This window comes from Protomyctophum parallelum (genome assembly GCF_964188405.1).
Source record: "Protomyctophum parallelum genome assembly, chromosome: 1".
NCBI classification, from domain to species: domain Eukaryota; kingdom Metazoa; phylum Chordata; class Actinopteri; order Myctophiformes; family Myctophidae; genus Protomyctophum; species Protomyctophum parallelum.
In genome coordinates this window covers 4,455,674-4,478,532 of record NC_139697.1, presented here as the reverse complement: position 1 = coordinate 4,478,532, position 22,859 = coordinate 4,455,674, and the positions used below count along the sequence as shown (strand labels likewise).

Below are 22,859 nucleotides of genomic sequence, written 5' to 3'. Positions count from 1 at the left end.
TTCTAGCATGGAATTCTCCTTTAACATCAAGTGATACTAAAAGGTGTCCAATGGGGGTCCATGGACAATGCATATCAAAATGGGGTCCTTGCAATGAAAAAGTTTGAGAGTCACTGAACTAGCTTATTCATATTATGTCTATGTGATATAGTCAGATGCCTGTAACTTTAATGCTCATTTTGTACATTTGTATTTTGTGTGAATTCTCTCACAGTAGCTTTCAAAGTTGGACTAGCTTTTCATACTACAGATTTGCATCCTTCACCTAAAATTATATTTTTCTATAATAGCAAAATGCTAGACACTACTAGAGGGCTAATACTACTATATGTATATGTATTTTAATAGAAAGTCTGTATGTATTTTGATAACTGGTTGTAATGTAATTAAGAGTTTCGTACATTCAGCTGTGACCTTTTCTAGAAAAGTAACCACTTAAGCCCCACAAATCCATAATGGTTGAGCGGACACCCTCAGGGCTCTTTACAAGAGCTGTTATTGTGGGGAAACTAAACGTGCTCTCAAATTTGATGCAATCTGCATCAAATAGAGGAAATGAAGCAAACAATGTGGCGGGTGAGGAGGAGCTAAACACAGTTGGAGACGGAGAAGGCATATTTTACGCAGTGCAAAGATGTCCCGTTTCCGTGGATAGACGTGGTCGAATGAGAAGACCGAAGCCCATGGTCGAAATGAGGACGAGTACATTAATCAATTCTGACCTGAGATCAGATTCATACGAGGTTTCCGCCGGACACACACTGGTCTGATGAACCCATTCTGACCTGAGATCAGATTCTAAAAATGTCAGTCGCTCTTCGATTTTTTCAAAAATAGCAGACCTACAAGCTCGTATCGCGCCACTCGGTGGCGCGATATGAGCTTGTAGATCTGCTATTTTTAAATAGCTAAAGCATAACATGATGCCAACACCAAAATGGGTGCCCGGTCAGAATGGGTTAAGGAGAATATTCTGTCTGTCTGTCTGTGCGTGCCGTAAACATGGAGTGCTGTCACTGTGTGGAGACTTAGGCCAGGGACTTTTTGTCTCCACCAGGCCAAAGGCATGTGGGGAGAGTATGTTTTGCACTCCGTCCGTCCGCGTGTCCGTCCGTGTGTCCGTCCGTGTGTCCGTGTGTCCGTGAACAGCTAATCTCGGCCACCGTTAACCCGGTCGATGCCATATTTTGCACACACACTCCCTGGATGCCAACCATGAACCTCTGCCCCAAACTTTCCAGAACGGCCTGTTATAGCGCCACCAGGAGGCCGCTTTGTGCAAAACAAGTTTTTCCATGCCATATTTTGCACACACACTCCCTGGATGCCAACCATGAACCTCTGCCCCAAACTTTCCAGAACGGCCTGTTATAGCGCCACCAGGAGGCCGCTTTGTGCAAAACAAGTTTTTGCACAGTACACCTACAGATTTTGTCCAAACATCACGCAAATTGGTACACAGTCTCTCTAGAGCCATTCAACGAAACGGGTCTTTCAGATTTATCAGACTCCATCCTGATTGGTTAAGATTGGCTTCCAAAGTTCACAGGAGTGCTCAGTTTCAAACAAAATGCTGCAAATCATGAACACATCGCGTGATTTCCGTGAAATTGTGCACCCACATTCCCACTAGGCCGAGGACGAAATGCCACATGAACAATTTCAACTCAGCCTCAAGGTGGCGCTATAACTGGCCGAAAAGTGTTTTTACCTCTAACTGCACGGATCTGTGGATAACCTGGTGGAGACCTGTGCCCAGAAGGGCACTTTTTCTAGTTCTTTCTGTGCTGTGCCTCTATGCCCAAAGCAACAACGTGTGCAGAGGGGGAGAGAGAGAGAGAGAGAGAGAGAGAGAGAGAGAGAGGTCCTCCAGTCCCCGAAGGCACGAAACATGCACGTTATGAGTATAATTTTAACACCATAGATCTAACTGTGTAGGCTATAGTTTATGAATTGAATACATTGATAAAATTCCCCTGCTGCGTTTCCTTGCTGTGCTTGACACAGCCAGTGTGAAGGCAAACCGCACTAAATTAAATATGTAAGAATCCCATCTTCTCCGCCCGTTCGCATCGAGTCTACCGAATCTACCGAGTCTAGTCTCACCGGTGAGAATGTGACCTTAAAGTGACCTCCAATTCACTTAAGCTTTACACCAGTCAGATTACGACATTCACTCAAGTGAATATTGTGCTAAATACACAGAGGACTTCAAATTGGCATTTCAACCATTCTGTAGTTTTACAAATCACCTACAGTAGGCCTACCAGTTTTTTCACCTGTCTATATCTGCTGCAACATTACCTGTCTATCTGCTACATACAACATACAGTATGCCTGTCTATCTGCTACAACATTACCTGTCTATCTGCTACATACAACATACAGTATGCCTGTCTATCTGCTACAACATTACCTGTGTATCTGCTTCTAATTACGGTTCGTCTAATGAATGTTACTCATCAACAACACACACATCCCTGCTTCTGGTGACTGATATTGTCCTAATGAAGACACATTGAAAACACACGTCCCTGCTTCTGCTGGTTCTGGTGAGGTGATTGATATTGTCCTAATGCTACTCATCTAAAAATGGTAAATGGTGCATTTATATAGCGCCTTTATCCAAGGCGCTTTACAGAGATTGTGCATTACATTCACCCATTCACACACACATTCATACACCGATGGCAGCGGAAACCATGCAAGGCACCAACTAGCACATCGGGAGCAATTAGGGGTTCAGTGTCTTGCTCAAGGACACTTCGACAGTAACTCTGGGGGAGCCTGGGTTCGAACTGGCAACCTTACGGTTACCATCCAGGCACTCTACCCCTGAGCCACCGCCGCCCCGATTCTAAACCACACATCCCTGCTTCTGGTGACTGATATTGTCCTAATGAGTAATCGAAACATTGATAGACAGTAGACACACATCCCTGCTTCTGGTGACTCTGATATTGTCCTTCTAATCCTGGTGATTTAGGGCAGATTCACACTATGATTCCGTGTGCGCACTGGCGGCCACTTGGGCAGCTATTTTAATCTTGGTAATTTAAGTATAGTTTGATACCAATACACATACATAAGGTATTGCTACTTTTACTTATACTGTAGGTAAATAATACATAAGCACATAATTCCACCCCTGCTTTGTCTGTCTATCTGTTTGGAGTTTCTAATCACCTCTGCTTTGTCCAGCTGTTGGAGTTTCTAATCTTTCCCTTTTGTATGTGTGTTGGACTCTGACGCAAGCGACACCCAACACTAACTCTGATTGGCTCCTATACTCACTTGCAGGTTGCCATGGTGATCCCTAAAGTAAACACCCATTCTGCCAGTAGGTTTCAACATGTGTGAGAAGAGTGTACTACATAAATGCACATGTATGTATATATACATATTCTCCCCAGATAGTTATTCAATACAGTTACAGTAACATGCAGGCCTTCTGTCCAAATACTTCATTGATGTGACTGTGCAAGCTGTACCGAACAATTTGGACAATCTGGAAATTGTATTCAATTGATTTGTAATTTATTTATTTGTAATGTTATGAAGTAGCTAGGCTATATTGTAAAAAAAAACAAATGTAATAAATATAGGTCATATTTGAAATAGAATCCAGTAAGCAAAATAAAGGAGTTTTTTTTTAATGCAATCAACACCACCGTTAGTGTGTGTTTTTTTTGGTTGATCACAGAAACTCTAATCTACATCCTGTCTGAAGTGAACTGTAGCTGTTATCAGTTTTGGAAAGTACGTAGGTACATTTATAGCCTACACAAGTACTGTATATGTTGTGATTTGGGTGACCATCTATAAGGTCTCTAGAAGTCTCCATCTAAACCTTGGAGTGATGGGTGAGGTGAGGATCCGTCGAGTCGCGGAATAACTTCTTACGTTTATTACACACACAGAAATATATACAGTAAGAACAGTGGATCTATGACGTCCCTAGCAGATTATGGAAACAAAGATAACAGAATGAGCAGGAACTAGCATGCATCTCATATCATATTGCACATACAGTCAGTACCTCCGATACAGTAGTGAACAGTCATCATGCCATGGTTATTTATGCTCATGCAGATACATGTTTTGTCACTGAGTCAGGAAGCAGAGGTCATAAATCATAACACCGTACTCAAGTACAAATTTGAGGTACTGCTACTTTACTTGAGTATTTCCATTGTGTTTATACTTTATCTAGCCTACTTCACTTTATCTCAGAGGCATATTGTGGTATTTTAAGTATATTTTGATGCCAATACTTTTGTACATAAGTCAAATTAGTTTAACCGAGTACATCTTCCAGCACTGGATGTTAAAATAAGTTGATCACATGCGTCCAAAGTGAAGTTTGGTCCGATACTGCCCTCAAGTGGACATTAAGTCAACTTCATGTTGGACAGTCAGAAGAAGCAGAGATATACCATATTTAACTAAGCAATGGTGGAAAGTTGGAAACCAACCTAGTACTTGAGTCAAAGAATACTCCTGGTCAAATATTACTGAAAGTTGCAGTGTCACATTTTCTGTCTTTTGGAAAGACCTGAAGTACTTGCTTTTTATCAATGCATTAATGCATTTGATCAATGCATTAATGCATTTGATCAATGCATTAATGCATTAACGTGAGGAATTACCCCCTAAAGTGGCACAATAAAATGTAATTTGGTCCAATCTGTACGGTAGAGTATTCAATAGAATTGGGGTGGTTGTATTTCGTCTCCCTGCTCTTCTATTGAGACATTTAGATCATGTCTCACCTAGACACATCTGACACAACTTTTGACTCAGATTAAATTTATCCCCTTAGGCTGAGCAAGCAGGCGGGCTCTATTAGCGCAATGGTAATGGTCAATGGTTCACATCCGGGCTAGAAGAGGAAAGTTGCATAGTGCAGATTTAACATATATATTTTTTTGAATAGAAAAAGTGTTTCCCCTAAAATAAACAAATAAGGTCAAATATCAATTTTCACTATATTTGAAACAGAACTAAGTGGATATTTCATGGTCCCTTCCTAGAAATGTACAATATTTTGTCTTTTAAATATTGGTAGAGTGTAAGTCCTAATCTTAAAACAAACACATGAATGAATGAATGAATGGATGGATGGATGGATGAATGAACAATTAAAATGTACAGATACTCAAAACATATATTTAAGTACAGTACTCAGAAATGCATTACTTAGATGACTGTCCACTGTATGCAGTGAGCAGGCATACAGTGTGCAGACTGGTAGAGTATTCATAGTAAGTCATGATGACTGTCCACTGCATGAAGTGAGCAGGCATACAGTGTGCAGACTGGTAGAGTATTCATAGTACAGTAAGTCATGTGCCTCACGCCTCAGTTCCTCAATAAAAAAGCTGATTCAGCACAATAATATTGGACGCCGTCCCACATTCTCTGCTTCCTGCAGAGAAACAATGGACCTGTTTCTCCGTCCACAATAAAAGTCACGCGCAATGAATCTATTAACCAGTGAACAGTGTTAACAAGACTAAATAACTAGTAAATACATCTTTTCTACGTTTCCTGAAAAGTACGAGTTTTGAACATAAGATAATTCTGACCGACATGACAAATGCATAGTCATAGAAGGTAATAGGAAAAGTGGGCACCAAATTATTCTGGATTATTCTATTACCTCAGAAGAATGGGCACTAGGGGAAATCTAGGCACCAACACAGGAATACTTTGAACTCCAACAACCTTTATAGTTTGAGGTTAAGGTTAGGCATATTCTGTGAGGTTAAAACTAAAATGGTAAATGGTAAATGGTGCATTTATATAGCGCCTTTATCCAAGGCGCTTTACATAGATTGTGCATTACATTCACCCATTCATACACACATTCATACACCGATTGCAGCGGAAGCCATGCAAGGTACCAACCAGCACATCGGGAGCAATTTGGGGTCCAGTGTCTTTGCCCAAGGACACTTCGACATGTAGACAGGAGGAGCCGGGATTCGAACCGCCGACCCATGGATCATTGGACGACCTGCTCTACCTCTTGAGCCACAGTCGCCCCAAACTAGGTTTAGGCATACATTTACTGAGGTTAGGGATAGGATTAAGGTTAGGCCGCTTCATATTTTACTAAAAGGTGCCCAGTCTTGCAAGGTCTGGTGCCTATCTGTATTGGTGCCCACATTTCTCTGGTGCCCAGTCCTCTGAGGCCTATAGTACTGCACACTATTCCTGGTGCGCACTATTCTATAGTGACCATGTCTTCCCAACAAAATGGTGCCTTTACATCGGAGTATTCAGGAGTACTAGTGTCAGGGTTGACGTCACGCCTACCTAGTCGTGACGTCACCCCACCCCTTTATAAGGCATTTCGCCAGCACTAGTTCTCTGTCCGATTATCATTTCATTAATAGTCTGTTGAGAATCTAAAACTAAGCTTTGCATCTTAATAACTTAACTTGCCCATTTAGCCAAAGATATCGCCAAAGACCTAATCATCCCATTACACCGGCAGGTCAGCACTTTCCGCTCCTGTGACGAAGAACGCCTCTACCAATCCTTACAACTAGCTATACAGTACGTATAAGGCCAAGGGGCCAAACAAGGGTCTCTTCTTTGAACTAGTCTTACAGTGATTAAGCTAGCGGTTCTCAACAAGGGTCATCAATATGTCCGTACCGTACACAGACAAATGTGTCCGTGGCAAAGACTTGGTCTTGTCTGTGGCAAAATTCCATGTTTTACCCATGACCATTATGTTCTTATTTTGATCATATTCATAGCACCCACTTACTGAATGTTAAGACTCTTGGAGTATATGTTTTCTTCAGAATATGTCTCTAAACCTTATTTAGTATAAATGGTAAATGGTGCATTTATATAGTGCCTTTTATCCAAGGCGCTTTACAGAGATTGTGCATTACATTCACCCATTCACACACACATTCATACACCAATGGCAGCGGAAGCCATGCAAGGTACCAACCAGCACATCGGGAGCAATTTGGGGTCCAGTGTCTTGCCCAAGGACACTTCGACATGTAGACAGGAGGAGCCGGGATTCGAACCGCCGGCCCATGGATCATTGGACGACCTGCTCTACCTCTTGAGCCACAGTCGCCCCAAACTAGGTTTAGGCATACATTTACTGAGGTTAGGGATAGGATTAAGGTTAGGGCCCGCTTCATATTTTTCTAAAAGGTGCCCAGTCTTGCCTAAGGTCTGGTGCCTATCTGTATTGGTGCCCACATTTCTCTAGTGCCCACTGCCCAGTCCTCTGAGGCCTATAGTACTGCACACTATTCCTGGTGCGCACTATTCTAGTGACCATGATGTCTTCCCAACAAAATGGTGCCTTTACATCGGAGTATTCAGGAGTACTAGCTATACAGTACGTACAGTATAAGGCCAAGGGGCCAAACAAGGGTCTCTTCTTTGAACTAGTCTTACAGTGATTATGCTAGCGGTTCTCAACAAGGGTCATCAATATGTCCGTACCAGGGGGGCAGTCAGACAGATATTTTGTGAAGCCTGAAACTCCTGAAAGTTCATATAATGGCCTGTTGTGGCGCTGTCACTGGACCCAAAAAAACCCATAGCCCATGTATTTGGGCCCAACTTCACCTAGACTGTATTACCTTAATAAACATGGTCATGAATACTTTCTGCTTCCAGTCACTAGTTTAAAGTCTCATTACTATTATTACATAATATTCTTTTTGGAAAATTATGGTCCCATTTATTAAAAAAATGACCATAAAGTCACGCATGTTCTGAGGGGCGTGGCTACCGTTACAGTCTATGATCGGGATTCCCCTCCCACTCGAGTCAAAATAAAAACCAACGGAGAAGAAGGGGGGAAGTCCCGCCTCGTTGTCTGGGCCAGCCAATGGCCAGCTGGGCCAAAACGGAGCCAGCCAATGGCCAGCTGGACCCAAACGGAGCCAGCCAATGGCCAGCTGGGCCCAAACGGATCTAGAAAGATGGCGACTTACAGTGCAGGAATAACAGGCTTCATTTTACGTCCATGTTAGACCCGGGGAACGCTTTGTCCATATTTTTTTACAGTCTATGGTCCGTACACAGACAAATGTGTCTGTGGCAAAGACTTGGTCTTGTCTGTGGCAAAATTCCATGTTTTGCCCATGACCATTATGTTCTTATTTTTGATCATATTCATAGCACCCACTTACTGAATGTTAAGAAGACTCTTGGAGTATGTTTTCTTCAGAATATGTCTAATTAAACCTTATTTAGTATGACACCATGGCATATTTGGAGAACAACAAGTACTAGTGGTTGTTTAAATGTTTTATTCGCAAGACACTCCCTTAACTCTGAGAGTGTACATAAGGTCTGTAACACTCAGAGTAGCCTCGATACCCAGGCTTTCATTTCGTCTGCGCGAAAGATGAAAGCCTGGAAAAAGCCGTGGGCTGAACCAGTCTAAAAGTGGGAGTCAACCCTTCCGGGTGGGCGTCGCTCTAAATGATGTGACGTAGCGCTGCACTAGGGGGAGAGGAGGGGCCGGGGGTGACGGACAGATCGATGAGATCCAATCAGGGTGCGCGCATTTCTGAGGCGCGACCCGCCCCTCTAGACCAGAAATGTCTCTGCTTAGGTCAGGCTACACTCAGAGTTACGAGACCTGTTATGGTCATTCAGGGCTAGCTCATTATTGTGTTTTTGGTCATATTACTGTCCACTCATTTGATATTTCCTTGGCAAAAAAATTAATTTTGACAAAAATGTCCACTATAAGCCAGCATGGCGATGACCCCTGGTTCTCTACCTGGGGGTTGGGGCCCAACTTTAGGAAAAGTGAGTAAGTAAGTAAGCCTTGCAGAGCCATGGGGCCCATAGGGGCAGGAGCCTATCTCCTGTTTGAGTACACCCTCTGGTACTGGACAGGATCCTATGTCGCAAGGACTTACCACCCCAATCTATCTTTTAAAGCCGAGTGCCAAGTCTTTAGTATGACCCGGTCCCTCCCAACTTGAGGGACCCTCAAGTTGGGAGGTCCCCCAAATAATTCGCAAAACACTGAGATTTGAATGATGAAATAATATTCATATTTTGCATCTGACCACATTGAGCTCAATGTCTTTGAGATTTTCAAGAGGGCCCCTGCCCCTAACCTGACGCTGCCAGATGGGGGCGGTGTTGGGTAACCATGTTCCCCAACACAGCACTCATCTGGGATCTCTCAGGGAGTTGAGCTGACAAAAATCCGTTCCGTACCGAACCAATCAGCGTGAGCTAAGGGCGGGATATGTGCGAAACCGGATGTGAAGCTATATAGACACGTCAATATGATTGGTTGTGTTTGCACGCCCACACGGTGATAGACAGACGGTCCCATTTAATCATCTACCAAGTATCTTGAAAAAAAGGAACAGCCCCGTCATTGAATTTGCTTCCGCGATCCCAGATCCCAATAAGCTGTGAAACAAATTTGTGTAGCAAGCTTCTTGGATCTGGCAGCGTCAGGTTACCCAGAAAAGGTTGGGAACTCACTGTGTTATGCAAGACAGTCAAATCAAATAGAACATTCCACATAAATACTATGAAAACCAGATTTTCCCGTCAGTGTATCGTGTCACACCTCCATATATGGTCACGCCTCGTGACATCACGCCTCGTGACACGTCACGCCACCATATATGGCTGTCTAAGCTATATGAAGATCACGACACTGACCTCAAACCCTGGATAGCCATACATGGAGAACATACAATGGATCATTACCTAGAATCCAGTGTTCTCAGATGTCTTTTGACTGATACCTGTCCATTCAAACTCTAGACAGCCCCACCACAAAGTTATTAGTAGAGTTCTCAACAGGCCCGAAAATTAAGCCCCCGCCCTACTTGGACCCTCATCAAACCCTGTACACTCAAGACCCTTCCCCCGCTGCCACCCTTAGATCTCCATATATGGTGCTGACCTGTTCTGACATTCCATATGATGATCTGACCTCATCAAACCCTGTACACTCAATGACACGCTCCATATACAGACCTCATCAAACCCTGACACTCCCCCCCGCTGCCACCCTTAGATCTATATTGGGCTGACATGTTCTGACATTCTATGTTGAGCTGGGGTCCCACAGGGATCTGTACTTGGTCCCCTCCTTTTCTCACTGTACACTAAATCCCTTGGCACTATCATCTCTGCCCACAATATATCCTATCACTGCTACGCCGATGACACACAACTGTTCCTATCCTTCCCCCCCTCTACCACTCAGGTGGAAGAGCGCATCACTGCATGCCTGGCTGACATCTCACAGTGGATGTCCTCCAACCATCTCAAGCTGAACCCAGACAAGACTGAGCTTCTCTTCTTCCCAGCTAAGTCCTGCCCTATGCGGGAGCTAACTATTTCCGTAGACAACGCCCTGGTAACGTCTGTCCCAACAGCCAGGAATCTTGGTGTTGTCCTGGACAGTCAGCTCTCGTTCAAACCTCACATCACAGCTGTCACTCGATCCTGTAGGTTCACACTCTATAACATACGACGAATTAGACCGTTCCTCACCCAGGAATCAGCCCAGCTCCTAATCCAGACAACAGTCTTATCAAAACTCGACTACTGTAACTCCCTCCTTACTGGCCTACCAGCATGTGCACTTAAGCCTCTCCAGCTGATCCAAAATGCAGCAGCTCGCTTGGTCTTCAACCAGCCAAAATTCTCACATGTCTCCCCCCTGCTCCGCTCCCTCCACTGGCTCCCGGTCGCTGCCCGCACAGAATACAAAACTCTGATGCTGGCATTCAAAGCAACCAAAGGTATGGCTCCCCCATATCTTACAAGTATGATTGAACCCTACAAACCCTCCCGCGCACTCAGATCAGCCAACGCAGGGAAGCTGGAAGTACCCTCACTAAAAACGCCGGGACAACGCTCCACACGTCCCAAACTCTTCTCCCTTCTGGCTCCAAAACTGTGGAATGCACTTCCCATTGCAGTCAGAACTGCAGCATCACTCCCAATCTTCCGCCGTAGCCTGAAAACCCACCTTTTCAGACTCCATCATGGCCCTTAGCACTTACCCTAAACCCTTAGATAGCATTTCTGTTGGATTATATAGCATTTGATACAGACTTATAGCATGTTATGTAGACAGCACTGTAATTGTATTGTATGTAGTCATAGCACGCCATAGTACACATATATAGCATAGTAGTAAAGATGTATAGTTTATATGTATAGTGTATGTATAGTTTCACTATATAAATATTCCACTGTTACTTTCTTAGCTTACGCATGTTTCATGATAAATGCTTTTTATGTGATGTATTCCCATGCTTTGTTCTTGCTTAAATGTAAGTCGCTCTGGATTAAGAGCGTCTGCTAAATGCCTAAATTGTATCTGACCTCATCAAACCCTGTACACTCAAGACACTCCCCCCCCCGCTGCCACCCTTAGATCTCCATATATGGAGCTGACATGTTCTGACATTCTATGTTGATCTGACCTCATCAAACCCTGTACACTCAAGACACTCCCCCCCCCGCTGCCACCCTTAGATCTCCATATATGGAGCTGACATGTTCTGACATTCTATGTTGATCTGACCTCATCAGACCCTGTACACTCAAGACACTCCCCCCCCCCCGCTGCCACCCTTAGATCTCCATATATGGAGCTGACATGTTCTGACAGTCTATGTTGATCTGATTCTGACCTCATCAAACCCTGTACACTCAAGACACGCACCATATATGGCCAGTAGTACAGAATTAATTCCATTATGTTGATCTCACCCCCCCATGCCAAAGAAGAAGAAGAAGAAGAAACAATAAGTGACCAAAGTCACTTCGTGACTTCTTGGTCCCTTAAAGAAAGAAAGAAAGATGCAAACCCAACCATTTTCAGGGACCGTCGCTGGCCGTTTGGTCACCCACATTTAATGGTACTGTCTCTTTAAATGTACGCAGCCAGCGTTGGTTTAGTAGAGTCAGAGAGAAAGAGAGACAGAGAGAGCTGCTGTGTGTTTAGCGACACAAACATCCACAACAAAACCCTGCGTAAAAAATAAACAAGACCATGGGAATCAAAATCTACTACACCACCGTTACTGCCAGCAGAGAGGTGAGTGCACACACTTATGAACGCACTTATTGATTCTGATCAGCTTGTGATCACATCTTCTATTGAAGCCTACAGACACACCCATAGCTTGAATGAATGCCCTACAGTAGGCTATTCTATAAATGCTTGGCCTGTCTCAGTGCCTTGAACACTGCATGCATACACAGCTGACCATGACCACTGCCTTTATTGTTGTAGAAAGATATCATTATAATGTATCTTAAATTATAGATCGCATCATGCTTTATATAGTAGCCTGCCCTGCATGGTCTGTAAGTTGGTGCAGAACACACTCACAGTCACACTGATCTGAGACCAGCAGGTCCATCCAGCATCCAGGAAAAGGAAGGGGAAGTCATGTTGTTTTGTTCCGCGATTGGGTTTGAGATATGATTTCCTACATATATGCAAGATAGCAATAGCCTTTCTCTCACGGTCTGGTTGGTTCAATATTAATGGTGCTCCAGCAGCATTTAGAAGTTAGAAACATTTTTGTAATTATGTCATTGTATATATGGATAAGAAGTAGCATATTGTAGCATTATGTGAGTCTGCATGGTGGCAGCAATAAGCTGATATCGCTTCCATTAAGAGGATGTGTTTACTATATTTCACTGACATAATATATTTATTAAAATATGATATGACATCTATAGCTTTGGACCTTAAGACTAGAAAGTTTGTTTGTGTTGTTTGTTTGTTTGTGTTTGTTTGTTTGTGCAATGTGCATCTCTGTCAGTCTTACTCGAAACCTCCCATATATTCATTTGTACGTCAGGCCTATATACTCAGTCCACAGACGAAGTAAAAATACATTTTAAAGGACCAACCTTAAAGCAACGGACGTTACCCGACCGTACGGGCCCTTTATGCTCGGTAATGTCCCGTGGTCTAATAAAGAAGTGTTTTAATCCCGCCTGTGACTGCATGAATATCACCGACGTATCCTCAATACTGTACTGTGGCGCTGTTTCAACCGGCGAAAGCCCGTATTACACCCAATGGAAACGAGGAAATACAGTGACACCCAGATTTAAAACACGTATTTATTAGTCTATATGGAATATTACAAAACACACAAAGAACCCGATATAACGGGTAACATCCATGTATTTCAAGTGAATACTGTATTTATTAGGCTACATTAAAACATGATATATCTGAGTGGTCTGCGAATGATACCTATGTGTGTTTCTGGTTTCAATGGTGAGCTACAAGCAGAAAGCAGACTGTGTTTGAGAGGGGGAAAAACACTGCAGTTTGTGTGTGTGTGTGTGTGTGTGTGTAACAAACATGTGGCATCAATTATGTGGAATCCATTGAGATCATATGAGTATATTATGACCAGTCATGGAAAGAAGAACTCAGGTTGCAATAATACCACCATATATTATGAAACACGATACTTGCAAGTAGGCCTATGAGTCCAGTATGTTTGTTTGTAATAATAATCTTATTTACAATCTACAAAAATAAATAGGAACTAAAGTCGTTAGTGGAGTAAAATGTTCAATAAACCTTTTCTTAGCTGTTAGTGGAGTAGAAGTACTTGTAAAGTATTTAAACACTCGAGTAAAGTATCATTCAACCACTGTTGACTACAGTACACATGGAAATGTATCGCAATAATCTTATGTAGGGCTGTCACGATTACACATTTAACCCATTCTGACCTGAGATCAGATTCACACGAGGTTTCCACTGGACACACACTGGTCTGATTAACCCATTCTGACCCGAGATCAGATTCTAAAAATGTCAGTCGTTCTTCGATTTTTTTCAAAAATAGCAGACCTACAAGCTCATATCGCGCCACTCGGTGGCGCGATATGAGCTTGTAGATCTGCTATTTTTCAATAGCTAAAGCATAACATGATGCTGACACCAAAATGGGTGCCCGGTCAGAATGGGTTAAACACTCGAGTAAAGTATCTCAAATTGTACTTACAGTAAGTACAGCACATGAGTAAATGTAGCCTACTTGGTTACATTCAACCACTGTTGACTGACTACACATGGAAATGTATCACAATAATCTTATGTAGGGCTGTCACGATTACACATTTAAATTGATGATTAATTGTCACACACGTAATTTGCGATTATCGATTTAATTGTGTTTTTGGCATTGGAAATTGGAGAATAGAAATATATGTTGGTCTTTTAGGCTTCGTAATAAAAGTGCACAGGGCACAGATATGACAAATAAAATACCAATAATTAACTGGCATTTTAATATATTCTTTACTTTTAAAGGAAAGTTTACAACGCGTCACAAAGTGACGTATTGTCAACTTGTAGATCTGCTATTTCTGCTTTTTTTTATATATAATTGTTTTTCAACATGAACACGATCATGACAAAATAATTGCGAATGATCTCAAATAATTGTGATTATAGATGATTAATATGTAATAATTGTGACAACCCTAATCTTATATGTGCCAGAATGTATTATTACAATAGTGTGCCATGTTCCCACGTAGCCTCTGAATGCCAGCTGATACCGTTAGTGCCATGCCCATGGGTGTGGCGACTTCCTCAACACAGCCCTGGCAGATAACAGTGGAGGAAAAAGTACAAACATCATGTTTTACTTAAGTAAAAGTGTCAATAGTACTGCAATATAGAAATACTCTGTTACGTAAAGTAAAAGTCCGGAATTCAAAATGTACTTTGGTAAAAGCACAAAAGTATTGGCATCAAAATGTACCTAAAGTAGAAGTAAAAATGACTGTAAATCGGATATGTGTTCAAGTAAGGTACAAACACCTCAAAATTGTACTTAACCCATTCTGACCTGAGATCAGATTCATACGAGGTTTTCCACTGGACACACACTGGTCTGATTGACCCATTCTGACCTGAGATCAGATTCATACGAGGTTTCCACCGGACACACACTGGTCTGATGAACCCATTCTGACCTGAGATCAGATTCTAAAAAATGTCAAAAAATTAAAAAAATAGCAGACCTACAAGCTCGTAGGTCTAGGAAAAATAGCAGATCTACAAGCTCATATCGCGCCACCGAGTGGCGCGATATGAGCTTGTAGATCTGCTATTTTTCAATAGATAAAGCATAACATGATGCTGACACCAAAATGGGTTCCCGTTCAGAATGGGTTAATTACAGTAAATGTACTATACTGTACTTGCTTTCCACTACTGGCAGATAGCATTGAGCTAAATGGGACGTATCAATCATTAAACCACACGGTAAGATAACGAGACATTAGTGTTTACTTTAAACAAAGGCACAGACAGTCACTGACCTCTAATATGAACCCAGTAGGTTAAAGTTCATGATTACTTTGGTTAACCCATTAAGACCTGAGGCCGATTCTACAAATTCCTTCTAAATCGCTATATGCTATATATATACATGATATGATATATATATATATATATATATATATATATATATTTGGCCGCGGACCCCCCCATCGGAAGAAAAGATTCATGTAAAAATGAATTTACATATATATATATTTTTTTTCTTTCTTTTAAATGGCACATGTACAAGCTTGCAGCGCGGCATGAAGTGAAGCAGGGATCCCCCACTACATATTATATACAATGAATTGTGTTGCAGATTAAACTTTTTCAATTCATATATAAAATATAGACTTGAACTTGAACCCATTCTGACCGGGCACCCATTTTGGTGTTGGCATCATGTTATGCTTTAGCTATTGAAAAATAGCAGATCTACAAGCTCATATCGCGCCACCGAGTGGCGCGATACGAGCTTGTAGGTCTGCTATTTTTGTAAAAATCGAAGAACGACTGACATTTTTTAGAATCTGATCTCAGGTCAGAATGGGTTCATCAGACCAGTGTGTGTCCAGTGGAAAACCTCGTATGAATCTGATCTCAGGTCAGAATGGGTTAATTGGCTCTGTGACTGACTTTTCCCCTCTATATCAAACATTTTTGCCAAAAGTAGCTGATCTACACGCTGTCACGCTCATAACGTGCGTTGAGAGCCTGTAGATCAGCTGTTTTTGGTAAATGTCAGCCCTTCCCAGAATTCTATAGGGTTCAAATGGTCTTTCAGCGCCACCTGGTGGACACCAGTTTAGGCTCTGAGTGACAATTCTCCCATTTATAAAGAGAGAAAGAATTTGTAATTCTATTATGCATGTAATGTGCATGTCATCACCTGTACACCAGATTAGAGGCATTTTCCAAATATATATTTTTGAATTCCCAAGGGAAGACGTCTTGTCGTCCAGTGGCATCCCGGTACATAATTGGCAATTAGACGTCTTGACGTTTATGGCTCTTAAACTGTTTTAATAAATATTTAAATTTTTGTTTTTGTTTTTAAATCAGTCTTCCTATCCCACAAAGATTTGGTGGCCCCCTTTTAGTAACTGAGACCACCCTAGTCCAAGGGGTCGCGGACTATACTACAGTACAGTACAGTACTATACTATGCTATACTATACTATACTATACTATATTATACTATACTATACTATAAATACTATGCCTACATAAAATGCAATTCTAGTGCTGTCTACGTAACATGCTATAAGTCTGTATAAAATGCTATCTAAGTCTATATAAAGTGCTATCTAAGGGGCTAGGGTAAGTGCTATGGGCCATGATGGCGTCTGAAAAGGTGGGTTTTCAGACTACGGCGGAAGATTGGGAGTGATGCTGCAGTTCTGACTGCAATGGGAAGTGCATTCCACAGTTTTGGAGCCAGAAGGGAGAAGAGTTTTGGACGTGTGGAGCGTTGTCCCAGCGTTTTTAAGTGAAGATACTGCCAGCTTCCCTGCATTGGCTGATCTGAGTGTGCATGAGGGTTTGTAGGTTTCGATCATACTTGCAAGATATGGGGGGAGCCATACCTTTTGGTTGCTTTGAATGCCAGAGTTTTGTATTCTGTGCGGGCAGCGACCGGGAGCCAATGGAGGGAATGGACAAGGGGAGAGACTTTGTGAGAATTTTGGCTGGTTGAAGACCAAGCGAGCTGTGGCATTTTACAGGACAGTTTCACCTCTCCTATGAGTTCTAAATGTTTCAGGTTGAGACATTAGATGTTTGCCAAACTAGCTCTACAAGCACACAACGCGTCGCTTCACTCCATGTTGCAAGTTTGGAGATCGGCTATTTTCGCTATGAAATTATTTTACAAAAAATAGTCTTTTGAAATATATATATATATATACAGTATATAGGCCTATATTTTTTAAATGTAGGAAAATAAAATAGGATTTGTGATACAAAATGGTCTGTGATCCATAAATGGGTCCCGACTCGTGCCACTGTTTGGGAAACATTTCTTTAAAGGTAAATGTTCAATTTCTCCTGTATGGGTCCTGTAAACCAGCACCCAGGGCAGGGGGTCCTTGAGGGAGGTCCCCAGCAACATTAGTTAATAATGCATCACAATCTGTTTAACCACTTTCGTACCAAGGTGACTATTGACGCAAGGGGAGAAATGTCTCTCTCCCTCCCTTGCTTAGGGGCTTCCTACGTTCGTCTCTGTAAAGCACTTAACCCTATAGTACGTCAGGGGTGGGAAACTTTGATGATGTAGAGGGCCACTGTACTTCCACACTCACTCCAGAGGGACGCATTGCATAGGCTATACTGTCGGGCAGAAACCTCTTTCTGCTACAAAGCCCCATTCGATTGGAACAACCTCCCTCTATATCTTAGATCCATCTCATCATATAGTAGCTTCAGGACCTCCTTACATTCACGCCTAGACTCAACTTGTCTATGCTTCTAACCTGACTGTAACCTTTTATGACCCTGAAATATTTGCGCTGTGACCTTATCTACACTGTGTATTATGTGGTGGTTGGTGGTGTAGGTGGAAGATGGTGAGCAAGCTATTTGTGTATATATGTATGCATTTGTATATCTGTATGTATCTGTGTACTGCATATTTTGTGTATTTGTGTACAGTATGCTTTTCTGTATTTTGTTTTTTATGGGTCCCTCTTGAAAATGAGATGCTGCATCTCAAGGGGCTGTCCCTTCAATAAAAAAATCTGAAATCTTATCTCCGTATTTTAACACAAAAGTAGTATGATGCACTGTCACTGTGACTGTCCCATTATTTATTGATTGATTGATTTCAGATCAAGTCTCAGCAGGCCGAGGTACTCAGGATACTGGAGAGTAAAAGTATCCAGTATGAGCTGATCGACATCTCGCTGGGAGGAGAGATCAGGGACGAGATGAGAGCCAAGTCTGGGAACCCCAAAGCCATTCCCCCACAGCTGTTCAACGAGGACCAATACTGCGGGGTAAGAACACAAATTAACCCATTCTGACCTGAGATCAGATTCATACGAGGTTTCCACTGGACACACACTGGTCTGATTTACCCATTCTGACCTGGGAAGCGTACTATCATCCGACAGAGCATTGCTCCGAAGGAGCAATGCTCCGAGGTGCGCTGCGGGTCGGGAGAGGGTTGCGGTTAGGTTTAGGTGTCTGCCCCGGGGGAGGTTAGGGTTAGGGTGAGGGAGGAGGTAGGTTGTCGTTCGGACCAATGCTCCGTCGGATGAAAGGCATGCACTCTTCTGACCTGAGATCAGATTGTAGAAATGTCAGTCGTTCTTCGATTCTTAAAAAAATAGCAGACCTACAAGCTCCTATCGCGCCACTCGGTGGCGCGATATGAGCTTGTAGATCTGCTATTTTTCAATAGCTAAAGCATAACATGATGCCAACACCAAAATGGGTGCCCGGTCAGAATGGGTTAAATGAAAATAAACGATGGTTTTAGTGAGAATCAATACTGCAGCGTAAGACAAAACGCTCACTATCATATTTCATTCAATACAATCATAGACTGTAAAAAATATGGACAAAGCGTTCCCCGGGTCTAACATGGACGTAAAATGAAGCCTGTTATTCCTGCACTGTAAGTCGCCATCTTTCTAGATCCGTTTGGGCCCAGCTGGCCATTGGCTGGCTCCATTTGGGTCCAGCTGGCCATTGGCTGGCTCCGTTTGGGCCCAGCTGGCCATTGGCTGGCTCCGTTTGGGTCCAGCTGGCCATTGGCTGGCCCAGACAACGAGGCGGGACTTCCCCCCTTCTTCTCCGTTGGTTTTTATTTTGACTCGAGTGGGAGGGGAATCCCGATCATAGACTGTAACGGTAGCCACGCCCCTCAGAACATACGCGACTTTATGGTAATTTCTTTAATAAATGGGACCATAATTTTCCAAAAAGAATATTATGACATTAGAAATGAGACTTTAAACTAGTGACTGGAAGCAGAAAGTATTCATGACCATGTTTATTAAGGTAATACAGTCTAGGTGAAGTTGGGCCCAAATACATGGACTTGACTTACCGTGTGGGACATTCCCGCACAACATCGGTGAATCTGTTTGTAGGGATTAATCTCCTCTCCAGAGTGTTTGCTGCCTCTCTTTCTGCATGCAGCAAAGCTAAAGCACTAAAGCGAGCCACGCTGGCCTGCACACACCAGAGCGACCAGCAGGGGTCAGTAAGGCCCAGTTCAGTTCCCAAATCTCATTTGTGGTCTATCCAGATTGGAATCACATTGTTTTGTCTGAACAGCAAAAACAAACAAGCAAACAAATAGGTTTTTTACAACTCCTTTCCTTTTTATATAGCAGATCTACAAGCTCACAGCACGAATGTAAGGCAATGTAAGCTGATTATAGAGGGTTTAAGCAGCTAAAGCGATTTGATCCCATGGTGTTAGTGACAATTTCACGATAAATTAGAATCCCCACGATACGATTGCTGTGAGAGCTTTTATTTATCATCATGATGAACGCTAATAATGTTTATGGTCCCATCAGTATGTCTGTACGGTCAACAAATGTGTCCGTGGCGAATTTTGATCATATGACGCAATTACAATTATTGAAAGTCAAGTCTGCAGGTTTTCTTCAGAATATGCATGACATTTATTTACTGCGACACTAAGGCATAACGAGTCCACTGGTACTAGTGGTTCATTTGCAAGCACCCACTTGACTCAGAGTGTACAAATGGAACCACATGGATTTGTTACAGATCTGTTAACCCATTCTGACCTGAGATCAGATTCATACAAGGTTTCCGCCGGACACACACTGGTCTGATGAACCCATTCTGACCTGAGATCAGATTAAAAAAATGTCAGTCGTTCTTCGATTTAAAAAAAAATAGCAGACCTACAAGCTCGTATCGCGCCACTCGGTGGCGCGATATGAGCTTGTAGATCTGCTATTTTTCAATAGCTAAAGCATGACATGATGCTGACACCAAAATGGGTGCCCGTTCAGAATGGGTTAACCATTGTCATTTAGGGAAAGCTCTGTATGTGTTTCTGATTATCGTACGTCAAGTGGCATGTATATATCCATGGCAGAAATTGAATTGACAAAACTGTCCACCACAAGCAGCCAGCATGGTGATGACCACCATGGTCCCAACCCTGGACAAACTGAAGCTGACTGTTGCTCTCTCTTCCTCCCAACAGGACTACGAGATGCTCTCGGAGGCCGTGGAAGAAGACGCAGTGGACCAGTTTTTGAAGCTGGCATGAAGAGGGGTTTCTCTCTGTCCCCCTCCCCTCCCCTCCCCACACCACCACCACCATTTGCCGACCTGGAAACCTGTTCACCTCTCCCCTCCTCTCCTCTCGGCCAGGCTGGCACTATACCCACCTGCCCTCCATGCCATGACAAATGCCAAACACGCTCAACTATCAACCTGAATCACAACACACACATTCCCTAACTATAGGCTCTCGAAAACTTAAAAGGGGGTCTTTCACTTTAAAATACGTATGGGGTCATTCTGTGGGTCTACTCTGGCTTGTGTGTGCTTCCCCCCCCAGATAGTTTTTAACCCATTCTGACCTGAGATCAGATTCATACGAGGTTTCCACTGGACACACGCTGGTCTGACGAACCCATTCTGACCTGAGGTCAAATTCTAAAAATGTCAGTCGTTCTTCGATTTTTTTCAAAAATAGCAGACCTACAAGCTCGTATCGCGCCACTCGGTGGCGCGATATGAGCTTGTAGATCTGCTATTTTTCAATAGCTAAAGCACGACATGATGCCAACACCAAAATGGGTGCCCGGTCAGAATGGGTTAAGTTGCTTGTTTCAATATTTGATATATTCATTCCATCAGACATGACCCCATTCCTATATAAACCCATTGTAACTTCAACTTCACATTATTCAAGTAGACGTTAAAATGACCTCAGAAGTGTTTTTAAGTGAAAAAGGCCTTTAACCACTGTTTGCCTCCCAAAAAACTCTTAACCACTGTAACTGCAAAATGGCACTTGGGTAGAGGTCTGGGTTGAGTAGTTACCTTGCCGTGAGGTAACTCTAAATATTAGTGAGATATCTTCAGTTGCTAGTGTATGTTGATTAGAAATTGAAATTTCCTCATTGACAGCGAACAGTTCTGAAAGTCACTCTTTATTTTGTTTTTTTAAGCACATAAACGAATGCAAACAAAGTCAACAACACAACTAGGTACGGCTTTTTATATATTGTCAGAATCGGTTTGTTTATGTATTAAATGAGTTACCTTAAGAGTTCTTTCAGTGTACAATGCAAGTCAATGAGGAGAGGTGTTATTGATTTCCCCTCAACGGAGCAACTAATTGGAAGATATCGCACTGATTTGGAGTAACGCCATGACAAACCTCTACCAAAGTCGCATTGCGCTTTAAGTTTTGTTTTAGTTTCATGTGTTATACAATGTATTTTTTTTTATTTCCTGTGCTGAATGTTGTCTTTTCTGTCATGCTAATCACTTATCAGTCTTAATGTAACTAATCGCTCGTTAGGCCTTGTTAGGAATCAACAGGGCGACTAGATAACGAGGTCAGCTAATCTGGGCTCGCTGTGACCACATGATCAGATCAGAGTAATCTATTACATTCACACGGAATGTCACTGATGTGACGTCCCTGCAAGACTGATAATCAGCGGTTTTACTTAAGTAAAAGTAGCAATAATCAAAGATTTTCCAACTACAAAATGTATTGACATCAAAATGTACTTGTGATACTTTTCCACCGCTTGGAAAAACCCTGTGTTCTCTTCTGGTCTTCAACCTCATACGGTATGTTCAAAAACTGTTACTTTTTCAGGAAACAGAACGAAAATATTCAGAAATAGTTAAAACAGCCAATCTACAAGCTCGCGGCGCATCCTATCGCGACACCTTGTGAGCTTGTAGATCGGTTATTCTCATCACTTTCGCTTGAAGATGACGTATAGGGCATTAAGTGAAGAGAAAGAATGTATTGAAGTATGGATATACGAGGTTTCTGCCTGACAGTGATATAATATTGTATCTATACAGGACAGAGAGTTGACGGTCCTGGAGCTAATTCCATAGGCTAATTAAGGGCCGATTCATACTCCTATTTTACCGCTGTTTCGGCGCTGTATTGCCGAAATGATTTCGGCTCGTCAGAAATTTTCAGTAGCACCGAAGAGCCGACTTTAGGACGGTAGACGCCCCCCCGAACCTCAAATGACGTCAAATTGTAGGCTCTACAGCGCCGAACCGACTTTTATTCGGCTCTAAAATAGGAGTATGAATCGGCCCTAATTCTATAGAGCACTGTTTACCAAACACTGGAATCGTGGACATAAAAAACTTATACTCAAAACATACTCAAAAAGCATAACATTTCATGAATTAAAAACAATTGTATTCTTGTTTCCAGTATTTTCATGTCGAAATAAACGGGGAAAAAAATCAAAGAATTCTATATATTAGAAATAAAAATAAATTAATAGAC

At 42.4% G+C, this 22,859-nt stretch overlaps 1 protein-coding gene across 1 annotated transcript; it reads left to right on the top strand.

Annotated features, from left to right (window-relative positions):
- Positions 1-11,959: 11,959 nt before the first annotated feature.
- LOC310861814 (SH3 domain-binding glutamic acid-rich-like protein 3) lies at positions 11,960-20,919 on the top strand. The gene is made up of 3 exons (XM_083769457.1): positions 11,960-12,088; positions 18,193-18,360; positions 20,562-20,919. Exons 1-3 carry the CDS (start codon positions 12,044-12,046, stop codon positions 20,625-20,627), a joined length of 279 nt encoding a protein of 92 aa, XP_083625583.1. The 5' UTR covers positions 11,960-12,043; the 3' UTR covers positions 20,628-20,919.
- Positions 20,920-22,859: the final 1,940 nt, after the last annotated feature.

Excerpts from the sequence above, each read along its gene's own strand:
- LOC310861814 (XM_083769457.1), top strand. The coding sequence starts at position 12,044 with ATGGGAATCAAAATCTACTACACCACCGTTACTGCCAGCAGAGAG. Across the intron at positions 12,089-18,192 it reads CCGTTACTGCCAGCAGAGAG|ATCAAGTCTCAGCAGGCCGA; the intron begins GTGAGTGCACAC and ends GATTGATTTCAG. Across the intron at positions 18,361-20,561 it reads ACGAGGACCAATACTGCGGG|GACTACGAGATGCTCTCGGA; the intron begins GTAAGAACACAA and ends TCCTCCCAACAG.